Source organism: Pezoporus occidentalis, unplaced genomic scaffold (assembly GCF_034315485.1).
Source record: "Pezoporus occidentalis ecotype Australia unplaced genomic scaffold, CSIRO_AGI_Poc_V1 ctg196, whole genome shotgun sequence".
NCBI lineage: Eukaryota > Metazoa > Chordata > Aves > Psittaciformes > Psittacidae > Pezoporus > Pezoporus occidentalis.
In genome coordinates, this window is record NW_026913811.1 from 19,551 (window position 1) to 42,708 (window position 23,158).

Genomic DNA, 23,158 nt, shown 5'->3' on the forward strand with positions numbered 1-23,158 from the left:
ATCTCATGGGCATTATTTCAGCTATTGGGCTGATAGTTTGTTTAGATGCAGAGTAAATAATATTCCTTGTCTGACAAGCCCCATGAAAGTATTTTTCTGCTTGGCTGGGAGTCTGAAGAAGCTCACTGTGTGAAGTAGGCATCTGAAGGGAAAAGATCCAGAGGAGCTCCAAAAGTAGTTCTCAAGACAAGAGATGATAGCAACAGCCAGAGTCATCCAATGTTCCATTTCATGACAGGAGGGAACATGCCATTTTGTTCCAGAGGAACCTGGAAAGGTGTCTCTAGTTTCATCCACAGCCAGGGGCTTGTGGGGTTACCCCTGTTTGTAAGTCCTGCTTGAATAGCTTGTGTGCAGATGAAGATCTGGCATTTGGTTTTGTTTGGATTAAATTTAAGATCCAAACAGAAGGTCTTAAGATACACATTCTTGCACAGAGCCTGAAACTTCTTCTGTAGTGATAGCAAATTCTACGGTTTTTGTCTTAGAATCATAGAATAGTTAGGGTTGGAAAGGAACTTAAGATCATCTCGTTCGAGCCCCCTGCCATGGGCAGGGATGCCTCACACTAGACCACATTGCCCAAAGTTCTGTCCAGCCTGGCCTTGAACACTGCCAGGGATGGAGCATTTACCAGTTCTTTGGGTAACCTGTTCCAGTGCCTCATCACCTTCACAGTGAAGAACTTCTTCCTTCTATCTAACCTGAACTTCCTCTGTTTAAGTCTAAACCTATTACCCCTTGTCCTGTCACTACACTCCTGGGCACAAGCTGGCTCATGTTAGTTGACTGTTGATGTAACTTAGCTTTTGTCCTGTATTCAAAGCAAAATAAATTCAGATATCTGCAATATTATTTTACCTTCTGTTTTAGAGATAAACATGTGACTCTACTGCTGCCCCTTCATCAGTGTTGGAGTTGTTTGCAAATGCACTTGATCCAGAACATTTCCGTATCAAAAAAATAGATTAAAAATTTTTACAGTAGCATGGGGCCCATAGTCCAAAAAGAATAATACTTTTAGATACTACATTTACAATTACATTGTAAGAAAGGTAGTTTTGTCTGATGTTTGTCTGATGCCCTGTTTTTCCATAGGCATAAGGGCTTCTATAAAAAGTATAATTGAAATTGGAGTTAACATGTTTTACCTGATACCTTCTTTGCAGGAAATCTAATTTTCTTCAATGGAGTATTTGGTGGTTTTGACCTGCCCCCAAAAAAACAACTCATAGAAGTGGTGTTTAAGTAATGTTCCAGAAACTGCATGGGATAGCTTGCATGGGACAGCCCGCTCAGCTGCTCTTTGTCTTCTCTTTCAGTCTGTAAATAAAAGATAACTCTTCATAGAGATAGCAGTGTGGCAATGGTAAACAAGATTTCTGCAAATAATATTCTACAGTTTCTACACATAGTTCTCCTGTTGGTGACACACAGGCCACGATAAGTCTGTGTGTCAAAAGTCTTGGTTTAATTTCGGTAAAAGAGTGTACACATTATCCAGAGCCAGTCTGTAGAGCTCTGCTACAAAGCATTTCTACAAAATAGACTTTCACAATGGAAATATTAAATATTTATAGGGATTATCAAGATGTCCTTATTTTAATGCATAGGAAAACAAAAAAAGACATTAAAGGCTGTGTATTCAGACCTCTTGCACTGGGGAGTAAGCTATCTGTTATCAAACAAGCTGGGAAGACACTCTAGGATAGGCAGCTCACACCATTGGAAGCTTTCTTCCCTCTTCAGTTTCTGAGAGCCCACTGCTCCAGTCTGGTTTGATGGTTGCTATATTCCTAGAAGCATTGTCTCAGATACTCGGTATTTTGATCATAGGCAAATGGAAAGAGATCTGTCTAGATAATGTACTCCCATTAGGCAAGTGTAAGGTACTAAGGAAGCCTAAAATTATGTTTGAATTTTGTTGTAGGCAACTTGATCTTTATTGTGCTGTATCAATTTGTTTGATGGAACAAACTCGGCTTCATTAAAAGGTCTGGACATCTACTGCAGAGCTTATGTTATTTTTCAGTCAACTTTCTAACTTCAGCAGTTTGGTTCCTTTGTTCTTCTCCCTGAAATCTGTAGAGCACTTGTATTTTGAAAACAGACTAAAAACAAAGCCAGCCCCCCAAAAAAACGTCAAACCCCTTGAATGTACCTTCTATAATGAATATTGTCTTGTGCAATATTCATGCACTAAAAATTATCAAAAAAAAGTGTGATGGAGTAGCAGAGGAGAGTGACTTCTAAGTGCTTTATGTCCTTCTCTTTTACACTACTTTGTTAATTAGCCTTTTCTACTCAACCAAAGCTAGATGGAGAGTGTCATTCTGTTACAGTGAAGCTTGTGTTGGGTTTGATTCACTGTTCCATTACAGGAGGAACTGTAGCATAACTCTGTGGTAGTAACATGAGGAGCTGCAGGATCAGGACCTGTATCAGTTGTAATACAATTTGCAAAAAATAGGAATATTTGATTTTTTTCCCCATCTATATATAGAGATATATATATATATGTATTTTTTTTTTTTTCCTCTCAACAGGATCCAATCTGTGTAGCTATGAGCTACAGCCATCAGAATACACTACAGACCCAGCAGCTGCCAAGTTATGTCCTAAATACCCTGTTCCAGAGAGGTAATGTTAACATCTTGTCTGATTGGGGGTGGAGGGAACAGAGATCTGTTTTGTTTGTGATAGTTCTTCAGAAAATATGCAGCACAGATTTAATCAGTCTGGCAGGTGACTATTTTAGTGTATTATTGCCATATGTTTTTAAAAGGTTATGAAGGCAACTCTTAAAGGAGAACCCAAAGTAGCCATTCATTTGCTACTGAGAGTATTCAGATGGTATCTTCAAGTTTTCTTTTATCTCATGAAACAGACTTACTGTGCTGAGTATTAGCTGGTTTACTGTCTTTCACCCTATAGCAAGCAATGTCAGCAATGCAGATCAGAGACAATTATGGTGCACTTTGGATCTTTGGGAGGAAAAGGGATATGTTGACATGCAGCCCTCTGTAGTGTTAATTTCTTATACCTCACCTCAGCCAATCAAATTTAGCAAATTTCTTCATTTTTAATTCTTTCAGTCCCCAAATGACTTAATACAAGGATGGCCAAGTACCAAAAAAGAAGATTGTTATTTTATAAACGGATTGATTTGAATTTTATTGTTTAAAATATGATATTAAGTGTTTGTGAAGTAGGATAGAAAAGTTTGTAGGCCCAGAAACTCTGCTAGCTGTGCTGCCTGAACTGTGGAGATGACCTTTGATGAGAAAAGGAGTGGTCTGTTTGTTGTTGAGCATATCCTTCTGGCAGTAATTCCACTCACTCAAGAGCAACCATATTGTATTTTCTCAAAGTTTAGCTTCTCAGACACATTCAGTAGTGGGTTGTAACTGCAGTCTTTTCCTGTGTAGTTTTCTGTTACATTTTTAATAAATGTTATAATTGTGTCAGTTCTAAAACCTGGGATTTTAAGTCTCTCTTGTATTCATTCTAGCTTCTGTAGTGAATAATGTTTTTATATGGTAGTGACAATAAGTAGCAGCTGGAATGTTACTTTCTTTTTTTTACTTTTCTCCTCAGCAGATTAATATTCCATGCAGCTAACCAGCTGTTAGAGCTGTAATACAAAACCAAATGAAAACTTCAGTGCCAGCTTGCATACTGAAAAGGCTTGTCAGTCTTAATTTTTGCCAGAATTATAGTGACTTTTCTCACTGTGTGTTCCCATGTTATTCAATCTGAATGAATATAGCTTAGTAAGAAAACAGGATAGAACAGTGTGCTGGAGCTCTAATGACACTATGGAAATTCCTTACAAAAGCTACCTTAGGAGTTATTTTTTAAAAGCCACTGTGTAGGTGGAATATTTCCCTTTTTTTTATCTGGTATGACTAAAATGTACAGTTTGTTTTAATATTTTGGGGATTGAAAAGTCTGAGCTTAATGCCTCCAGACAAAAAAGGCCAACATTGTATCTGTAAACCACTCTATTTTTCAGATTTTTATAGTTAAATTATTTGACTAAATTAGGGTGATTTGGAAGGGAAACTGAGTCTTTTGAAGTCAAACAAAACCCCAACTCTCTGTAGGCTGAGGCATTCAGGAAGAACTTGCCTAACACTCCTATTCTCAGATTTGATCTGTCAGAGGTATGAACCATCTGATTCCCATTCAGGCCATGGGGTGGAGGTAGGGTATTTCATGAGGACTGTTCCTTGATGATTTCTGTTTCAGGACAAGGCTCCTTCACACTCTTCATTTGGGGCTCCACCTTTCAGTGGAGTCTGATCCTCCAGCTTCAAGTATCGTGTCCAACTTCAACACAGCGGCACAGTCTAGCAAAGCATACATGTTACAGGAACTGTGCCTACTACATCTCAGCCTCAGTAGAGCATAACTCTTTAGAAGACTCTAAAGGAAAATGTGTCCAACTTTTACCTGCAGCATTTTTCTATCAGCCAGCTATGCTGAGCTATGCCAAGGGGCTGCCCTGTATAAAGAAATTACAAAGAGTAGCTAGCAGCGGCATTCTAACACAGTACCCACACACAGGTTGCTGTAGATGCCCAGGTGTAGTGGTGAGAGGAAAGAGCTCTCCTCTGAAATCTAGTACTTGAACAATCAGATGGGTCTCTTAACATCACTTGAATATTGCTTTAAAAATACAATTTTTAACACTGTCATAAAATACAATTTTTAACACCATCATCTCCTGCCTTCAACTTTACTAACTCTTGTCCACGATCAAGCATCATGTTGTTATTCTCAGAAACTTGTCATTCCATTTCACTATGTAATATACCAAGTTATAATCAAAAGGCCATATAAAATAGTGCAGGTCTATTATTATATTTTTTATTAAACAAAACACCTTACCTCACCTACTCAGTCAGAACCACTGAAATAGCAGCAGATCTCAAAAGGTGGATTCTCAGTAGTCCCATTTATACAGGAAAGCTTGTGGGAATGACTAACCTCATTTTTTTTTAACTAATTGTAGCAATGTTAGAAATTAATTACTGCACATAGAAATAGGTAATTTAAAATGTACAATGAAATTGCTATAACTTAAGGATGTTAAATGAGTAATATAAACCATGCAAAAAGCATGCTTTCCTCTTTTGGGATGTATTTTGAAACAGTATTTTAAATCCATTAGTTACCCTTTCTAAAATGGATATTTTCATATTTGAATGTAGGAATGACAGTCCTTTGCCTGCTCCCATCTTAAAATTTGTTATTGGCATTGACAACTTCTAAATAGTCTAGGCTTTGTGCAAATTTGGAGCAGTTAACAATTAAATAAACCTCTCAAATTTCAGTCTTTTCCAGTATAACTGCATATAATGAACGGCAGTATGCTGCATATTCCAAAATAGGCTATAAGAGGCTGAGAGCATACACGGACCACCTTTTAAATAGGGCAGCCATCATTATGGATTTAATTTCATTTTTAACAACTGTGACTAATTCACAATTACTTTGCTGTGCTTAACTGCTGTTTTCATTACTACCCAAAAATATACTGTCAATGCAAATGCATTGACCTCCTCATCACAGTAAGTTTAAAACCATATCATGTACAACCATCAGTCACTTCAAACAAAACGTAGGATCTGCTAATTACCTAGCTGTGGCAGGTGATCATAAATTCTCCCAAATTCTAGACAGAATAATTACACACTAGTGCTTTTCAGCATGCTGTCTTTCTTTCTTTGTTTTTGTTTGTTTTTTTTAACTTCCCCACAAAAAACAATGCATAAAAAGGGTGCATCTAAGGCAGCTGGTTTACTTACTATGTGCTTAGAATGGCAGAATTTTGGAAAGACATGGGCTTAACGAATAGTTATTGAGTACAGAGAATTGCTGGTTTATAGGTCATTGCTGAATGGGCAAACTGCAAAAGATTATGTGCATTGCTGCTACCGTCCACTGAAATCTTTTAAGTTAGGATGATTGGGTAAGGTGAAACAAATAGAGAGGTTAGAAGAAAAGTCTGACTTAATACAAAAGGTATTTCTTTCACTGGATCCGATTACAGGAAGGAACATGTAGTTCATGGACTGTGTTTGAAGTGTAATCAGGAAGATTGATCAAAAAATGTAATAGTCCACTTTGAGATCTGACATAGTTTGTGAGCAAGAAAGGCAGTTACTTAATGGGAAACATTTGGAAAACAAAATTACCCACTTTTCAAGGGAAGTTTTTGCTCTCTTATATCTTCCTCCGTTGGAGTTGATAACAGGTTCTGCTGAGCATTCTGCAAAGTTTAACGCACAGCATCGGTATTTTTGGGGAGGATGCTTCCAAAACACTTCAGGAATAATGAAACAATATAGGCGTGTTTGCATGTGTAGCAAAGAATGTAATGCATAATTTTTACAAAGCTAATGAAAGTAAACTCTGTGATTGTAATCTTCAATACAAGAGCAAGTTCAGAATGGGAAAAACTAAGAATAAATAGGTAAGTTTTGCTTGGCAGCAGCTGGAAGTGCTGATATATTTTAGCGTAGAATGTATGCTTGCAAGAAGAGTATTGTCATTCTGGGATTTCTTTTGCTGCAAATACGAGCTAGTATTCTGTTCTAACATGAGTGAAAGGCATTGTTTCAGCTGCTGGTTCACCGCCTGACACTTGATTGAGAGATGTTTAAGTGGAAATAGGAACATGTATTTTCTGAGCCTTGCCATTTAAGGGTGGGAGGGTAATAATTTCCTATTGGACTGTGCACGCCAGCCTCTCAGGGTCACTTGTAAGAACTGCATCACTTCTCATTATGATCATCCTCATTCCAGCAGCACTTGTGCATTCAACACATGGTTTCTGGTTATGATGTTATGAGGGTGGAGTGGTTGCATCTATTCACCTTTCATTTGTGTGTTGATGTGGCATTTATATTAAGTAATTTTTTTTTCTGATTTTTTTTTTCTTGTGTCACCAGTGCACCTATTCCATTCTTCCATCGCTGTGCTCCTGTGAACATTTCCTGCTATGCCAAGTTTGCAGAGGCCCTGATCACCTTTGTCAGTGACAGTAGTGTCTTACACAGGCTGATTAGTGGAGTTATGACCAGCAAAGAGATTATAATGGGACTTTGCTTGTTATCACTAGGTAATTGTTTTTCTCATTACTAGCTATTTCTTAGTACTGCATTAGGAGATTGTTAACACCCTCTACCCACAACAAAGAAAGCAACATGAATTATAGCAATAAGCCCTTTTAAAAAATTGTTCAGAATGCTTTTTAAAAAATTTATTTGATAGCTGTGTAACTTACTCAGAAGCAATCTATGTATGCATTCCTGTTTTTTCTCCGCTTGCACTGATTATGAGATAGATGATGTGTGGCTATTGGTTAGCCAACATTAGTTTTGCTACAGTTAACACAGCATCCCCATTATCCTAATTTTTATTATAGTATTCCCCTTTCCCATTTCTAATACTCATTTTCTGCCAATCCAACTCCAAATAAACCGTTTCCAAATAAAAAGGGCAGGGTAAGAAATGCACAATAGCACTATTTTCTAGATTGTAGGAGATTTAGTTTGTTTCATTTAACATACTTATGCAGAGATGTGAGAACTTTTTGGGGGTAAATAAAAAACTTAAGTGCTCATTTGTTTATTGTATGTTACCTCCTTCTTCCCCTTCTTCCAAAATTAAAAGCTTCAGGCATTTGAAAAATCTCAGCAGTGTAGAGGTGCTAACTCGTGTCTACAGTTGCGAGATGCCTCTGGCCTATAAAATGACATATTGTACTACACCAAAGTGCTGTTTTAAGTCTTGTGAATTAAGGTGGAATACTACTCACTCACATAAATTATTAATGACTCTATACTCCTAATAAGTATAAAATTTGAAATCCTAAAATGGGAAGCTTCAGATACTAGCCATGTATATGAGCAGTGTGTGGTTTAGAAAGAAGCACTGTGAAGCTGTACCAGATAAAGAAGTTCTTTGTTTTCAGTCTGCCTTTGTGGTAACTAAAAGACAAATAAAAACAACCCACCAAAAATAGATGCTAGATCCCATTTAAAAATAACAACCAACCAACTACAAACAAAACAAAAAAAAACACCACCACAGAAACACAAAAGACCATTGAGTATCTTGTCAACTACAATTGGAAAGTTGTTTATTCTTATATTCTGACAGCAGCAGTAGTTGATACTAACGGTAGAAAGGCTGTTCTGCATCTGAAAGCTAGCGGCTGATTAGCAAGGATACTTTTTGGGTAGAGTCAGAAGTTAGTACAGACTTTTAGATACAGTTAATTTAAAAATACTTTTCATACCTTCACAGTTACTGAATTTATTTATTTTTAAACAGTGGGTAAGATTGTGTGATTCACAAAGCCAGGTTCCAGTGTAGCTGCTGTACACAAATATGTATATGCAGGAATATGTGTGTGCATTTACATTCACTACTCACTAAATCTTACTTGGCTGAGATTGTAGAGGGCTTTTTAACATGCAGCTCCTGAATGGCAGTGGAACTATATGAACAAAGCTTGTGAATGTGGAAAATAAAGTTGTAATTTTTTTTACATTTTACTGGCATGACATTTTGAAATACACAGCATCATGTTATCTGCACTTGTTTAACAAGCGTACCTGAGTGCAAATTCTGCTCTGGTCCTCAGGGGCTGTGTTTACATTACTAGACTTAGAGTACTATCATATCTTTCTGTCTGTTTTGTCATTGTCTAAATACATCTCTGTTTGTATGTATGCATTCTGTCTTGTATTTAATGTACCCTGTAAATGTATCTATGCTTTCTTTGTTTTAATCAACAGTATAAAAGCAGAAGTTGTAGAGGTGCCTAAAATATTTAACTGTCTGTGCAGTGAGTTTGTAAGGCTCAGAAATCTGTCTAAAAATCCTGCTGGAAGGCAGTTATCTTAGTGTAGTGGGAGAATTAGGAATTTCTCCTTGACATAATTGCTCTGCTTATTTTATTTGTCTTCTTTTGCAGTGTTGTCCATGATTTTGATGGTTATAATCAGGTACATTTCAAGAGTACTTGTCTGGATTTTAACAATTCTTGTCATTCTGGGATCACTTGGTAAGTCTTGTTTGTCTCCCATTTTCTGAGTGCCCAATTCTAATCTTTGTGCTCCGTGTCCTCAGGCCAGCTACAGTCCTGCAAAGATCTTCATTTACCTTCAGCTTTCCATTGAGTTGCTTGCATATGTCTTGGAAAAAAGCCACCTTTGTAATTGCAGTTCTGTCCCCAGAGAGCACACTGCTCCTTAGAGGCTTGCTGCACACGCTGCTTGGCTGGCAAGCTTCCTGTCAGCCTAGCTCATTATAGCCTACATAAGCAATACGGGATATTCCTCACATCACTTGTAGCACAGACCTAAGCATTTCCTACATCTTAACCTGCCTTCTGAACATGTCAGCAATGCAGCTAGTCTGGGTGTATCTGATGGCATACCCACCCTCTGGATGTACTTAAGCATGCATGAATCAAAGGGCAACTTACTATTTATGAAACCTCAGGGGATCTTGGGATGTAGATGTGTCCACACAACCGTGTTGTATTGATCAGTCCCTTCAGTCATCTGAATAGCTCTGTAGGCGTATCTAAGAGCTGTTCCTCAGGAGAGGAAGCAAAGATGCTTTTCTAGCATTTCTAATATAAATCTTGTATTTCCATATGACTTGGAAAGTTCTGCATGATCTATAGGTCATGTATGAAATGCAACCAGCTGTGCTGTCTTCGGAATGGCTACACATTGCCTCATCCAAAATTATATAGCTTGCATGAAAATAGCCTTACTTTGTCACATTAGCTTTTGCATTTGTAAACGTAGAGCTTTCTATTCTTGGTACTCAGTAGCTATGCAAAAATGTATGGGGAGATAATTGTAGGGAAGGAATGAAAATAGAATAATCATATTAGGAAGCACTAGCAATTTAATTCTTGCAATTATGACTGCAAAGAATGGAGAAAAAAAAAATCAGACCATCTATGTTTTTTCAGGATCACTTGTTTTTTTCTGCTTACTGGTCTTAGGATCTGTGGCCACAGAAAAGCTGAAAAAAAAAAAAAAAAGAAAATTTTTTTTTCACTCTCTTTAGAAACTTTGAGTGAAAGAGTTGAATAACTTATTGCCATCTGTTGTTCTGTTCTAAAAAAAAATCACACCCATTACACAAACCGAATAAGAGCATGTCAATTGTGAGACATACTGCTTGTTTTGTATTCGCTGTTTGCTTAGGAGATGCCAAAAGAGCATCTTCCATTTCAGACCTGAGCAGAGTACCTTCATCAATGACTTGTGATGTCTAGATAAGTCTGATATATATATATGTCTCAGAGTGGAGACCTCATCTCTCTGAGGGGCTGGAGTCCTCTGTTTAAGAAGTATTCTACCTCAGACAGGTAGCTAGAATAGGAGAATGATATTCTGGCCACAAGATTTAGGATTTTGTAACAGGGTTAGGAGAAATTTATACTGGCTTCCTGTGCCTTTCACTGATGTTTGTTCCAGTGCCCAAAAGACACTGCCCAATGAAGAGGTAGCCATGTGTCAGTAGTCCAAGGTGCCATTTTCAGCATCAGGGCTGTTCCTTCTTTTCTTGATTAGTCTTCCCAGGAGTTGTAGACTCCTTTTGTTATTTTGCACCCTAATCCAAAGCCCCCTCTCTGTTTCCCTTCCTGGATTCTTACTCCCTTATTATACACATATAAACATATATCCTACCATATAACTCTTTGTTTTTATTTTTGTTGCTCTATTGCCTGTGTGATGGAAGGTGTGATCTTCATTGTTAGGGTTCCCCATGAAGTAGTTCTTTCATGCACTTCACCCTGAAACACAAAGAGCTGCAAGTCTCTTAAGTGGTCATAGTGGGGTGAGACTGGGAAAGGAGTGTATCCACTTGAGAAGAGGGCAACAGAGGAGGACTAAGCAGTTCTCCTTCCTTCAAAGCTCCTGTTGGGTTAAGCATCAGTGCCCCTGCCTATTCTTTACCAGACTAGACTTAAAAAGAAGCAAATGTTTAGTTCCTTTGCTGCTAGGTAGTTTGACAGTGTCACACAGAAGGAGCATCTTTCATTTACCCTGTCATCTTTTTTCTCTAAAATATAGGTGGTACAGGAGTCCTGTGGTGGCTGTATGCTAAGGAACGAATATCTGCCAGTGCTGTTGAGACTCAAATAGCCAAAGACAATCTTCAGGCTCTCCTGATTTATGCCATTGCAGCTACAGTCTTCACGGTATGCTTTGCTAATGACTGTATTATTTTATTGTTCTGGTGGTCTCTTGTTTTTTTATTCAGGTGAAAGGTTTATGTTGCACACATTCTTTTAAGAGCTTATTTCTACTCCAAGCTCTGTTGCAGTGGGTTTGTTGTTTGCTTTTTACTTCCAGGCATTGTTCTTTAATACCTGGTTTTGAGTCAGGAGAGATTTCCTAACCTTGCAGCTACTTTCCTCTACCACAAAATGTCCACAGGGACTTCCAAGAATAGCAATAATATTGGACTCCCAATCCAATTTCACTTACAAGATTTTTCTTAGGTTCCCCACTCAGGGGTACTTAGTCATTTCAGTTTATTTTAAAGTCCTTTAACCGTTCCTACTTCTGAAGTTGGTTGCTCCCAAACATTTTTCATTATCAGAAACATCATTGTGAGCTGAAATACTAACACTGGTTATAGAACCAATTTATCTTCTTTAGGCCTTGCTTTTTGTTTCAGAGTCACTGACTTTACTACTAGAAGTTGACAATATTTAACTAACTTATATGACAAGACCACCACACCATGCTCAAATATAAATGTTAAATTGTATTTTTCATTACATCTTGTTGAGTTCACTGGTTTATAGAACAACTGAGGATAGAATCTGGTCTAATCTAATCAGCCTGACCCTGATGATGATTCCAAATACATAATTATAAGATTGGTATTCTGCAAAAGTGTAAGTTGGAAAATGATTTCTCACTAGAAGAAGCTGATGCAGATTTTACATTTTGATCTTGTGATTCTATAGATAGAGCATGTGTTAATTTGCTGCGTTTCAATATCCTAGCTGTGCAAAATGATACCTTACTTATTTTTCAGTTCTCTAAAATGTGATTTTGAAACTTCTCCCTCTAGGTTATCTTGTTCTTGATAATGTTATTTATGCGTAAACGAGTAGCCCTCACCATTGCCTTGTTCCATGTGGCTGGCAAGGTCTTTATTCACCTGCCGCTGCTAGTCTTCCAGCCGTTCTGGACATTCTTTGTGCTTATCCTCTTCTGGACATACTGGATCACAGTCCTGCTTTTCCTTGGTACTACAGGTAAGCAGCTACCAGACTTATTTTAAATACATTCCACTCCATTTTTGTATGGTTTCAGGCAGAGTTGGTTAAAAAGCGTGTGTGAACCTCTAGGAAACAAAAATCCAAAACACTGTGTGTACTGTGCTTCTGTTCTTGTCTGCTTTGATGACTTCAAAACACTTGTTTTGAGAAAGTTGTGTGTTTGAGTTTGCATTCCCAGTATGTCACTTTGTGCCTTAGGATGGCTTTTTGATTTGACTCAAGTTGGCATGTTGCAAACCAAAAAACTCCATTAATAAGAAGGGTATAACTTTTTTTTTTTTTAATAATTCCCTTTAATTTTACATAAGCAGGTTAAAACTAGCCTAATCTTGCAGCTGATTTCATAAGCTATTGTATTGTAGTCACTACTCATACAGATAAGACATTGTAATGAAAGGGCTATTGCACAAAATTACAGTCTCCCAAAATGTAAATATGCCAGAAGTAGTTTTCAGTTGTTCATAACTTACATGTCCAGTATTACTCCTGCATTTTGCAGAATTATTAGGGAGATTTTCTGCTATTTGTATTCTGAGAGCAGCCACTCTACTCTCAATTTCTGCCTGCTGTGTGGAGCATAGAACATGAGAGCTTTGTGTTCAGGGACTGACAAGAACTTCTAAAATTATTTGATTCTATAGGTCCTAATCTTAGTTACTTCAGCACAGAAACCTAGCAACTACTTTTTAAAATGGGAGATGACTATTTTATTTTACAATAAGTTGTAGGCAGTAGATACCATCATTCATTACTAAAAACTTAAAATTTTTAAATTTATTGTTTGATTGATGGCTTGGCTTCTCGAGTGAAGATTTGGGAAGGGCTTTAACCATGCTTACTACAAGCATGATGACCAAGGGCATGTGGGATATGCAAATCTGGTTGGAAAAAAAAAGGGCAATCAGGAAGTGTCCGACCAGGACTGTCATCTGTTCATTAAAACCAAAATTATTTCAATAGTTCAATTTATTCACAAGAAAATGCTAATTTTTTAATATAAGTGCAAAAGCATCGCTAAGAAGGTGGAGAAGGTGCTATCAATGCTAAGTCAAAACAATGGTGTTCAAGGTGTTTTACACTTGATGTAACGTGATGCTACTTCCAGTATTTTTCTGAACTTCATCAGCTGTTCACATAACTGTTGTATAAGATGAAACTTCTCAATGTGGGTTTGCATACTAAACTAGAGCTTATCCTAGGAGGGTTCTAATACGTGCTATCAGTCTAGTGCATCATACTGCTATTCAGGTTAGACAAAGAGTCCAGGCTGAACAACCCCAGCTCTCTCAGCCTGTCTCCATAGGAGAGGTGCTTGTCTAAGCATCTTCATGGCCTCCTCTGGACTCACTCCAACAGGTGCACATCCTTCTTACATCGGGGCCCCCAGAGCTAATGCAATACGGCAGAGTGGGGTCTCATGAGAGTGGAGTAGAGGGAGGGAATCACCTCCTTTGACCTGCTGGTCATGCTTCTTTTGGTGCAGCCTGGAATACAGTTGGTTGGGCTTGGAAGCGCACACTGACAGGTCATATTGAACTTCTGACCAACCAACATCCTTTGTCTTTCTCCTCAGGGCTGCTCTCAGTGTATGAAGTCATATGTTTAGACTCTCTAAAGCTGCTCCTCATGTCTGTGAATGCCATTAAAGCTACAGATATTGTTGAAATACATGAACAAAGACCATAAGGGAAACAAAAAGTGATTGTTAATTTTGATGTCTAGATGTAAGGAGCTATGAAGTTTAATTTTGATTCTTACTGTATGAGTAATACCAACAGAGCAGCAGACTGAAATTAGGAATGACTGAAGCAGGCTTTTACTATGTTTATAGAGAATTTTTTTGCTACTTAATGGTGCTTAGTTTTGGAAATTTTTACCATGTGTCTAAAAATTTTGAAAAGTGTGGGATTTTGAGTATGCTCAGAATATTTCTTTGTAGTGTCTTTTTCAAATGCCATTATATTGATTGTCTCAAAAGCTGTATCTTTCTAATGAACAGTCCTCTTAAACGTGACATTTAGAGCTAATAGTAGAAGCTAAATGGGTTCTGCTGTAGCCAGTTATGAACTGCTAATGCCATATGCTTCCTTCTTTGTTGATGTAAGCATCATTTTGTTTTTTACCCTCATTTATTTCTAGGTAGTCCTGTCCCAAATGAAGAAGGATTTGTTGAATTTAGAATGATAGGTCCTTTGAAATACATGTGGTGGTACCATTTAGTGGGACTCATCTGGATCAGCGAGTTTATCCTAGCGTGTCAGCAGATGACGGTAGCAGGGGCTGTTGTAACATACTACTTTACAAGGTAAGGACAACTTAAGTCTACTGTGAGTAGCCTAGAAATTGATTTAGCAGGAAGAATGAGGGATAAAGCTTTTGGGGAGAACTCTTGTTTCTATCCTGAAAGGTGGGGAGCAGTTGAATTCTATTGACTCTTTAAAATCATATCAAGTTGTGTAATAATTTGGTTTGTTGGTTATAGATTGTATTCTTGATATTTAGGACTTGAAGTCTTGTTTGCCTTGTAACGTGTGCACATTGTATGGACATGGATGGTTGTTTACAAAGCAGGATGCACCTGGAAGGTCATCTGTGGTGCTAATAATTATTGCTGATAAGCTCAGTAAAGATTAAAAAAACATTGAAAGCAATTGATTATTATTTGAACTGCAAACCAGTGCCCTTTTAAATTTACAGTACCTCATTAATCTTTCATACAGAAGGTTACTTAAGGTCTTATTATATTCATCATTTACATGTAGATTCTGACCAGATCATGTACAAATAAAAAGTGATACAAAATAATGTGCATTAAAGTTCTATATTTTATTGCTATATTTGAGTATTAAATTGTGTAGCAAGGCATACTTTATGCTGGCTGTTCTGCATGTATCTGCTAGTTGTTTCAGAAGGCAATACTAATTATTAAGCACTGGTTTTATCAAACCTCATGCACAAGAATTTTTCCACACAGAGGTAGAAAACTGAGTTTAGAATAACAAATTTAGCTTTGGGGTTTTAGTCCCTAGTAAAGAAATTAAAAGATCTTATTTGAGTCATTTAGGACTGAAATTTTTCAGGGGAAAAAAAAAAAAAAGTGGTATCTGATGCTGTGTTAGTGTTTTGTGAGAATAAATGGTACGTCAGTGATAGTATTATGGAAATACTTTTGGCAAAAAAGAAGCAAGTACATTAATAGCTGCTTTATAAAAGTATGGTTCAGTGAAGCTTCTCCACATGTCAGCCTAGATATTCAGCCTAATATTACATTTCTTTAAAAAAAAAAACAAACCCAAGCCCAAACCACCCCCACCCCCCCATATTATTGTTCAGGAACTAGATAAGTTATTTTATTTTGGATATTCTCAAAGTCTTTTCCAAACAGTATAAATACAAATCCTCTGGATAAAGAGCAGCATGAGTAGAGTATGTTGACAAAATATTTAGCAATGGTGGTTTACTTAAGGAAAAACAAGATGTTATCCCCAAGAAGAATGCATTAGTAGCCCAAATACACATGTAGTTTAGCTAGTGGCTCTTCATTTATGTTTTTAGCTTTTCATATGAAGAATATTGTATGCAAAAATTTCTAATAATATCCAGCAACCAACCTCTTATTCGTGGCATTTGCTTTTAAGTGTCTGGTATTTAAAATAATGGGGTTTTAAATAATGCATACAGATATTTTTCAAATGCATGAGTCCTATCACAAATGTTTAATTGGTTTGTCTTTAATTGTGGCTGTTATATGAATTACATTTGACTCCTTATCTGCCCTAGTCTTCACAACAATATCAAAGGCAAGGAATTAATTTTTTGTGCTGACAGAAATTCTGTTATTTTATTAATGATGAAGTCCTCCAGTATACCAATGAAATACATCTATGAAGTTATTACGAGATGTTACAGGGATGTAATCTCGTGAATAATTAAACTAGATTGAGTAAAGAACTAGGAAAATACAGAAAAGAGAGGGTAATTTCATTCTGAAATAGATTGCTTACCAGTGTATACACTTCTTTGGTAAGTTTATATATTTTCTGTCACCTGAGTGTGAATTCTTTTTAACTGTATCCTGTCATTCCATAATGGAAATTTTATTTTAAGTTAGTAAATACCCATTTCTCCCTAGTGTTATCCTTTGGTGCTTTTTAAGACATAATTCTGATCTGAAAAGTAACTTAGTAAGAAAAGAAAGGTCATTAATTTGGACCTCCCCATTATTTTGCATATTAGCGCCTTTCCACAGCAAATGAGATGAAGTTATCCATGGAGAAATGTTTTATATGTGTCATTCACATATAAAATGTGGTGTTAATTCACAAAATGTGATATAAAATTCACACATGTCATCTCTTCATTGACCTTAGCTAGATGATTTCTCTCAACTCAGACAATAACAAACATCAAGATGTTCTGCATTCTGCAGCTGAGGACTCTTCCCTCAGTTATATTTGCCCCAAAAGGAGGAAGTAGTTGGGTTGTCTGGGTGTGAGACTCATACCATTTATGTGATTTTGCCCAAGGGGAAATAGAATTTGGCTTCTCCCACCTAAGCTTTAAAAGTTAATTGGAAGAAAACACAGAAATGTTAGCACTTGTTCCTTTAATATGCTTGTAATTATGTTTGTATTTCTAATAAAGAAGAGCCATTCTTTAAATGTTGAATAGAGCTGTTCTTTGAAAGAAATGGAAGTGGCTTCCTTGGTAGGAAACATAAATAAAAACTTTAAGAGGGAGTTGCTTCAAACCTGTGAATGTGAGTATTCATCTGACAGCTTAAAAATATTCTAGCCACATTGCAGTAAAATAGCTTGTTTTAAGGCTTAATACTTGAGTGCTTGAGGATATAATAGCTAAATCAGAAATGCAGAACATCAGAGAGAAGGATTTACCTAATAAATAAAAATAGTAATATCCTCTTCAAAGTCTCCACAGAGATCTCCAACAGAACAGAAGGGGAAGACAAGTTTATCGGTAGTCCCACTGCAAAACATATTAGCATTGTTTCTCACTGGTTTTGGAAGGTTTTGAATTGTGCACCATCAAATGTAGTTTTACAGGAACTGCTAGTTGGCGATAGCAGTAGTGCAGCCAGCTGCTAGGAAGCCTGCCCTTAAGACATACTGATTCCTTTTCCTATTCCTGTTACTGCATTAGAGCCAAAACTGTGACTTAACACAGTCTGACAGTGTGGAGTGAAAAATACATCCTGAAACTTAACATAAGGATAACATGTTCGTTTTACATGTTATTTATTGAGAATTTATAGTACTTCTGGATGATGTTGCATACATACTGATCATTCTACTTTATTCGTTTTCTCAACAGGGAGAAAAGGAATCTGCCATTTACTCCTATTCTGGCATCTGTTAATCGCCTTGTTTGTTGCCACCTAGGAACAGTAGCAAAGGGGTCTTTCATTATCACGCTAGTGAAGATACCACGAATGATCCTTATGTATATTCATACACAACTCAAAGGAAAAGTAAGAGAAATAGATTACATTTTTTTTATGGAAACTCAAGGCCTGATGTTTTTTGCACATTTATTTAATCTCTGTGGGAGGATGGAAGCCTTCTTTGGTATAAATTAAAAACAAGTAAGAAGTTTTTCACTATGAGTGTGGTGAGGCAGTGAAACAGGCTGCCCAGAGAAGTTGTGGCTGCCCCATCCCTTGTAGTGTTCAAGGACAGGTTGGACAGGGCTTGGAGCAACCTGGCCCATGGCAGATGGGTTAGAACTAGATGAGCTTTTAAGGTTCCTTCTAACCCAAACCATTCTGTGATTCCATGAATATCTGGTCTTTAAAGGACTGTGGAACTGAGAGGGACTGCTTAAATTGCCAACCTATCAGTTACTGAAACACGAAGGATTATTGTTTGCTTAAGATCTGTTGGTTTTCTTCTTTATCTTTGTTTTCCCACATTCTGTGCTTCCTAGGAAAATGCTTGTGCTCGCTGTATGCTTAAAGCCTGCATCTGCTGCCTTTGGTGTCTAGAAAAGTGCCTGACCTACTTAAATCAGGTAAGCTTTTTAATATTAAAAGTTTATCTAAGGGCTGCTAATATACAGATATATTCCCAGAATGCTGTCTTGAGGCTAAAACATTATGTACCGTACCATGGAATTGAACTTGGTTTACGGTAGCTCAGTCTTGTCTCCATTACTGAAATTACACTTCAAATCACTCCATTTTGTTTACATTGCAAAGGTGAAAAATGGTCCGTATTCATCTTTGTGAATACGGTATCTCAACCTTGTTAACAATTTGTTTAGTGGTTGGAGATGCTCCCCCTCATATCAGCCCTGTCAAACTACATAAGAGTTTCAAAAAATACGTTTGCTGTGAAAGGGAGGGAAGCTTTTCTAGGTGTAATATTTAAGGCTCACAGAATTGAAAACCTGTATGTAACATCAAATTGTCATTACAATTTACAAAGTGGAAAGAGTCACAAGTTGCAACACACTGGCTGGCCAGACTCCTTTGTAAAAGAGGTTTTACTAGCCTGTGATTCCACCTGTGTGATACCTAATATCTTTTCCCACTGTTCGCTTTTTTGCTTGTGGAGATATAAAAAATAAAATCAGAAGGAAGTATTTAAAAAAACCCAGTGTAATCCTTGAAAATTGTCCTCACTAACCTTGAATGCAGTCAAGTGAAGTATCTAGAAATTATCTTGGTGGACTTGTATGACTCCCAAACTCTTCTGTTTCCAGAATATTTTTCTAACTACTTAATTCCTGTAGTTAAGCCACTGCTCACCTCCTCCTGCAGAGAAATTGCAAATTCTATTTAATTAGTTTTTTAGAATAAACTTGTTAATGCATAAATGATGAGCAAGGGAGGAGAAGAATAGTAATCCTCTACCTCATATAGTCTTCTGTCAGCTGGTACATACTGTTTGGTTCAAGAACTCTTAAGGGAATCTTTGTTCATTAACCTCTTACAACTTATGTGACTTATTCAGAAGCCATATCTTCCCCCTCCACCCTCCCATCTGAAATATCTGATCATTTCATGCGTAAATCTTCAATCTCCTTTTCCCAGAATGCATATACAGCCACAGCTATCAACAGCACCAATTTCTGCACCTCAGCAAAGGATGCCTTTGTTATTCTAGTAGAAAATGCTTTGCGAGTGGCTGCCATAAACACAGTTGGGGATTTTATGCTGTTTCTAGGAAAGGTATGTATGTCTGCTGTATACAGTTGTTACAAACCTAAATATTAGCAAGCTTTCCTTAGCAACGGCTTGCACCTCAAATACAACATGCATTAAAATTCCTGTTTCTTGGCATGCACTCTACTCAGAGAATTAAAAGGAGACTAGAATAATTGCTCTGGTCAGTCACATTTTTGGGTCTCCAGCTGTTGGAGATATACTTCATGGAACTTAATCCAGTGAATTATTCCTATCCTTTGAATGATGTTGTGTCATCATTTACTAAAAAAATTAATACCAATCCACTCAAATGCATAAGCATTTGGACACTGGTTGGGCTCAGCTGTCTTCCTTACTAAGTTTCTCTACTTTTTTTTTAGTCAGAGTACAGTAGTCTGATCTTTTAATCTAGTAATTAAGCCAATAAAATGTGAGAAGTAATAATGAAGGCAAAGGTGCTTGGGAGGTAATGAAATTACATAACATGGTTTTATGGAGGGGTCTGAAAGGTGTTAGAAAACACCTCCCTGAAAAAATGTCTTTCAAAATACTAGAGAAATGCACAAGTGACAGAAATGTTAAAATGAACAGTGCAGCATATAAAAATTAGTGTCAGCTAAAACAGTGCTAGGCTGACAGCCTGCCTCCTCTATCATGTTCCTTCTCTACTAGTTCAACTTTATATTTTCATAATACAGTAAAGCTCACCTGTTCTACAATTCATAATATTAGGTTCTGAAATGTTCAAAATGTTGTTACCACAACAACTGTATTACTCCTTTTATTATTCCCAAAGACCAAGCTGGTACCCAGTGAAATAGCTGTCTGTTGGGGTCTCACACACAATATAGTTCTGTGGAGACTGTTACATGAAGTGCTTCAAGCGAGTTCTGATCTACTTTCCCCTATATGCAGATGAGACAGAAAATCAAGCAAAATCAATCCTTTGCAAAGCAATAAGCACACAGGTTAAAAAAAAAACCAAACAGTATCAGACCAAACTAAAAATGTCAAAAGTCTTCTACCATTAGGTTTGTCTACTGTTTTCCTTTTCAGGTCCTGATTGTCTGCAGTACAGGTTTGGCTGGGATCATGTTGCTGAATTACCAACGAGATTACACCATCTGGGTGCTGCCACTCATCATTGTCTGCCTCTTTGCATTCCTGGTTGCCCACTGCTTCCTTTCCATTTATGAAATGGTTGTTGATGTCCTTTTCTTATGTTTTGCCATCGATACAAAATACAATGATGGGAGCCCTGGGAGGGAATTCTACATGGATAAAGTTCTTATGGTAAGTTTTGCCTTGTTCTCTAAATCTACAGATATGGTTCCATAAAATAGGTATTTTGACAAGGAAGTGAACTCACTAGGTGGCTTTAATATGTTTTGTTTGTTGGGGTTTTTTTAATCTGGATACATTGCTGTCTTGTTCATGGCTTGATCAGCAAGCAGTGTGATAATAAGTAATTAATAATAAGTAAGTAATAATGCTTCCTTCCCTTGGCATCACTGGTATTGGCTTCTATTTGCTGGCTGTGAGATGAGTAGTCATTTTACAGAATCTCACTCTTGTTAAATGATAACAGTGCAGAATGGAAAGCAGCAAAACAAGGGGTAAAGGCTTGGGTTTTATGCTTTCCTAAGAAGGACCTCTCTTGGGATATGAAAAGAAAAAATATCAGAGAATTCTACCGCACACACGGATAGTGACCACACTGGAGTTTTTCTTCTTCAGATAGACAGCAATCAGAATTTGACTCTGTCACGCACAGAAAAAACAGGTTTTATGATCTGTCCTGAAGCCTAGTTGCTACATCAAGGCCTTTTGAACAATTCAGTTCTGATTTGTTTGTTCATCTTATTCTCTGTTCACTCTAGCTAGAGACCAAGATGTAAAAATCCTGCCTCTCAAGCCTTTCAGTTTGTTGTTGAGTAGGTAATTTTCCTACCAGTATTTTGTGTCAACCGTAGAATATGTCACTGTAAAATACACACTCGTGTTGACCAGAGGAAGATTCTCTTGAATTCTAGGCATAATTTCTTTTTCTGTTTACTTGTTAGAAAACCATGCCAAGAATTTAATATTAATTTTTTTGGTAAAACACCACAGAATCTAGTGTATATAGTAGCTAATGAGTTGCTTTTATCACAGAATAAGAGTAAAATGCAGCATGCTGTCCTGGAAGATAACACAGGTAATTTATAAAAGCATTGTGGGTTTCTTTAGTCAGCAGTTGATATCACAAAACACTAGCAGCTAGTGTTTGCTGAAATTGTGTACAGTTCTGGTGTTCTCAACATAAAAAGGACATGGAACTGTTGGAACAAGTCCAGAGGGCCAGGAGGATGATCAGGGGGCTGGAGCACCTCCCATATGAAGACAGGCTGAGGAAGTTGGGGCTGTTCAGCCTGGAGAAGAGAAGGCTGCGTGGAGACCTCATAGCAGCCTTCCAGTATCTGAAGGGGGCCTATAGGGATGCTGGGGATGGACTATTCATTAGGGACTGTAGTTACAGGACAAGGGGAACAGGTTAAAACTTAACCAGGGGAAGTTTAGATTGGATATAAAGAGGAAATTCTTTAATGTAAGGGTGGTGAGGCACTGGAATGGGTTGCCCAGGGAGGTTGTGAATGCTCCATCCCTGGCAGTGTTCAAGACCAGGTTGGACGAAGCCTTGGGTGATATGGTTTAGTGGGAGGTGTCCCTGCCCATGGCAGGGGGGTTGGAACGAGATGATCTTAAGGTTCTTTCCAACCCTAATTATTCTATGATTCTATGAAATTTGCAACAAAATGCTTGCCTTTAAGAGAAAAGAAAAAAAAGACTTAAAATTGAATTAGAATCTTTGCTAATCTTCATGAATAGGTGATTTTGATCCAGTGAAAAATTTAGTGTTTGAATTGAGAGAAGTTGGGGAAATCAACAGAACTTTGCAAGTAATTGTCTCCAAGTGCCTCTGTTAATGGAGTTTTAACATTACGCAGAGTAAACAGGATGGGATGTAGTAACTGGGATATTTGGTTTTTTTCTGTGGGATTCTTTTTTTAGGTTTTTTTTTTTGTTTTTTTTTTTTGTTATGGGTTTTAGATTTTTTTTTTAGTTTTTTGTTGTTGTTGTTGTTTTTTCTGACAACCACCCTTTATCTTCCTGCCCCATAAAGAAGGGCGTTGCATGGTAACTGTGAAAGTTCTATCAGCATACAAGGCATATACCTCTCTGGCTTCCAGAATTAAATGAGGGAGACCTTTGTGGTTATTTGGCAGGCTTTTTTGATATTTTGTGGACTATGTCTGAACAAGAGAAATGGGAGGAACAAGTTGTGTTGGCATTTTGAGCAGTTACATCTTCAAGTTTTGTCTTGATATTTGATGTTTGGAGTCTGCTCTAAGAAAGCTCTTTTCACTTCATTACTGTTTTTCAGGAGTTTGTGGAGAATAGTAGAAAATCTATGAAAGAAGCTGGTCGGGGAGGTGGAGCTGAGGGCAGAGAGCTAAAACCAATGGTAGGTGCAGATGAGGAGGTGGCGGTCCTCCAAGAGTTTCACTTTTACTTCTTCTCCCTCTTTGTCTTTACTGACTGCACTTCTTCAGGAGAAGTTTTTGTTCTCTGTATCACTCAAGATGTTCTGCTTTTTCTGTTTGTGAGCTTGC

General features: G+C 37.4%; 1 protein-coding gene across 1 annotated transcript in view; it reads left to right on the top strand.

Annotated features, from left to right (window-relative positions):
* Positions 1-2,530: 2,530 nt before the first annotated feature.
* Positions 2,531-23,158, top strand: part of SLC44A1 (solute carrier family 44 member 1) — a gene marked incomplete at its 5' end in the record, with an annotated part of 29,329 nt that continues 8,701 nt past the window's right edge. Inside the window, 11 exons of the mRNA XM_062617465.1 lie at positions 2,531-2,640; positions 6,960-7,129; positions 8,993-9,082; positions 11,118-11,245; positions 12,130-12,316; positions 14,480-14,645; positions 17,672-17,828; positions 18,284-18,367; positions 19,392-19,529; positions 20,562-20,798; positions 22,930-23,010. Of these exons, the coding sequence (XP_062473449.1) occupies positions 2,531-2,640; positions 6,960-7,129; positions 8,993-9,082; positions 11,118-11,245; positions 12,130-12,316; positions 14,480-14,645; positions 17,672-17,828; positions 18,284-18,367; positions 19,392-19,529; positions 20,562-20,798; positions 22,930-23,010 (1,548 nt within the window). The remainder of the gene's footprint in view (positions 2,641-6,959; positions 7,130-8,992; positions 9,083-11,117; positions 11,246-12,129; positions 12,317-14,479; positions 14,646-17,671; positions 17,829-18,283; positions 18,368-19,391; positions 19,530-20,561; positions 20,799-22,929; positions 23,011-23,158) is intronic.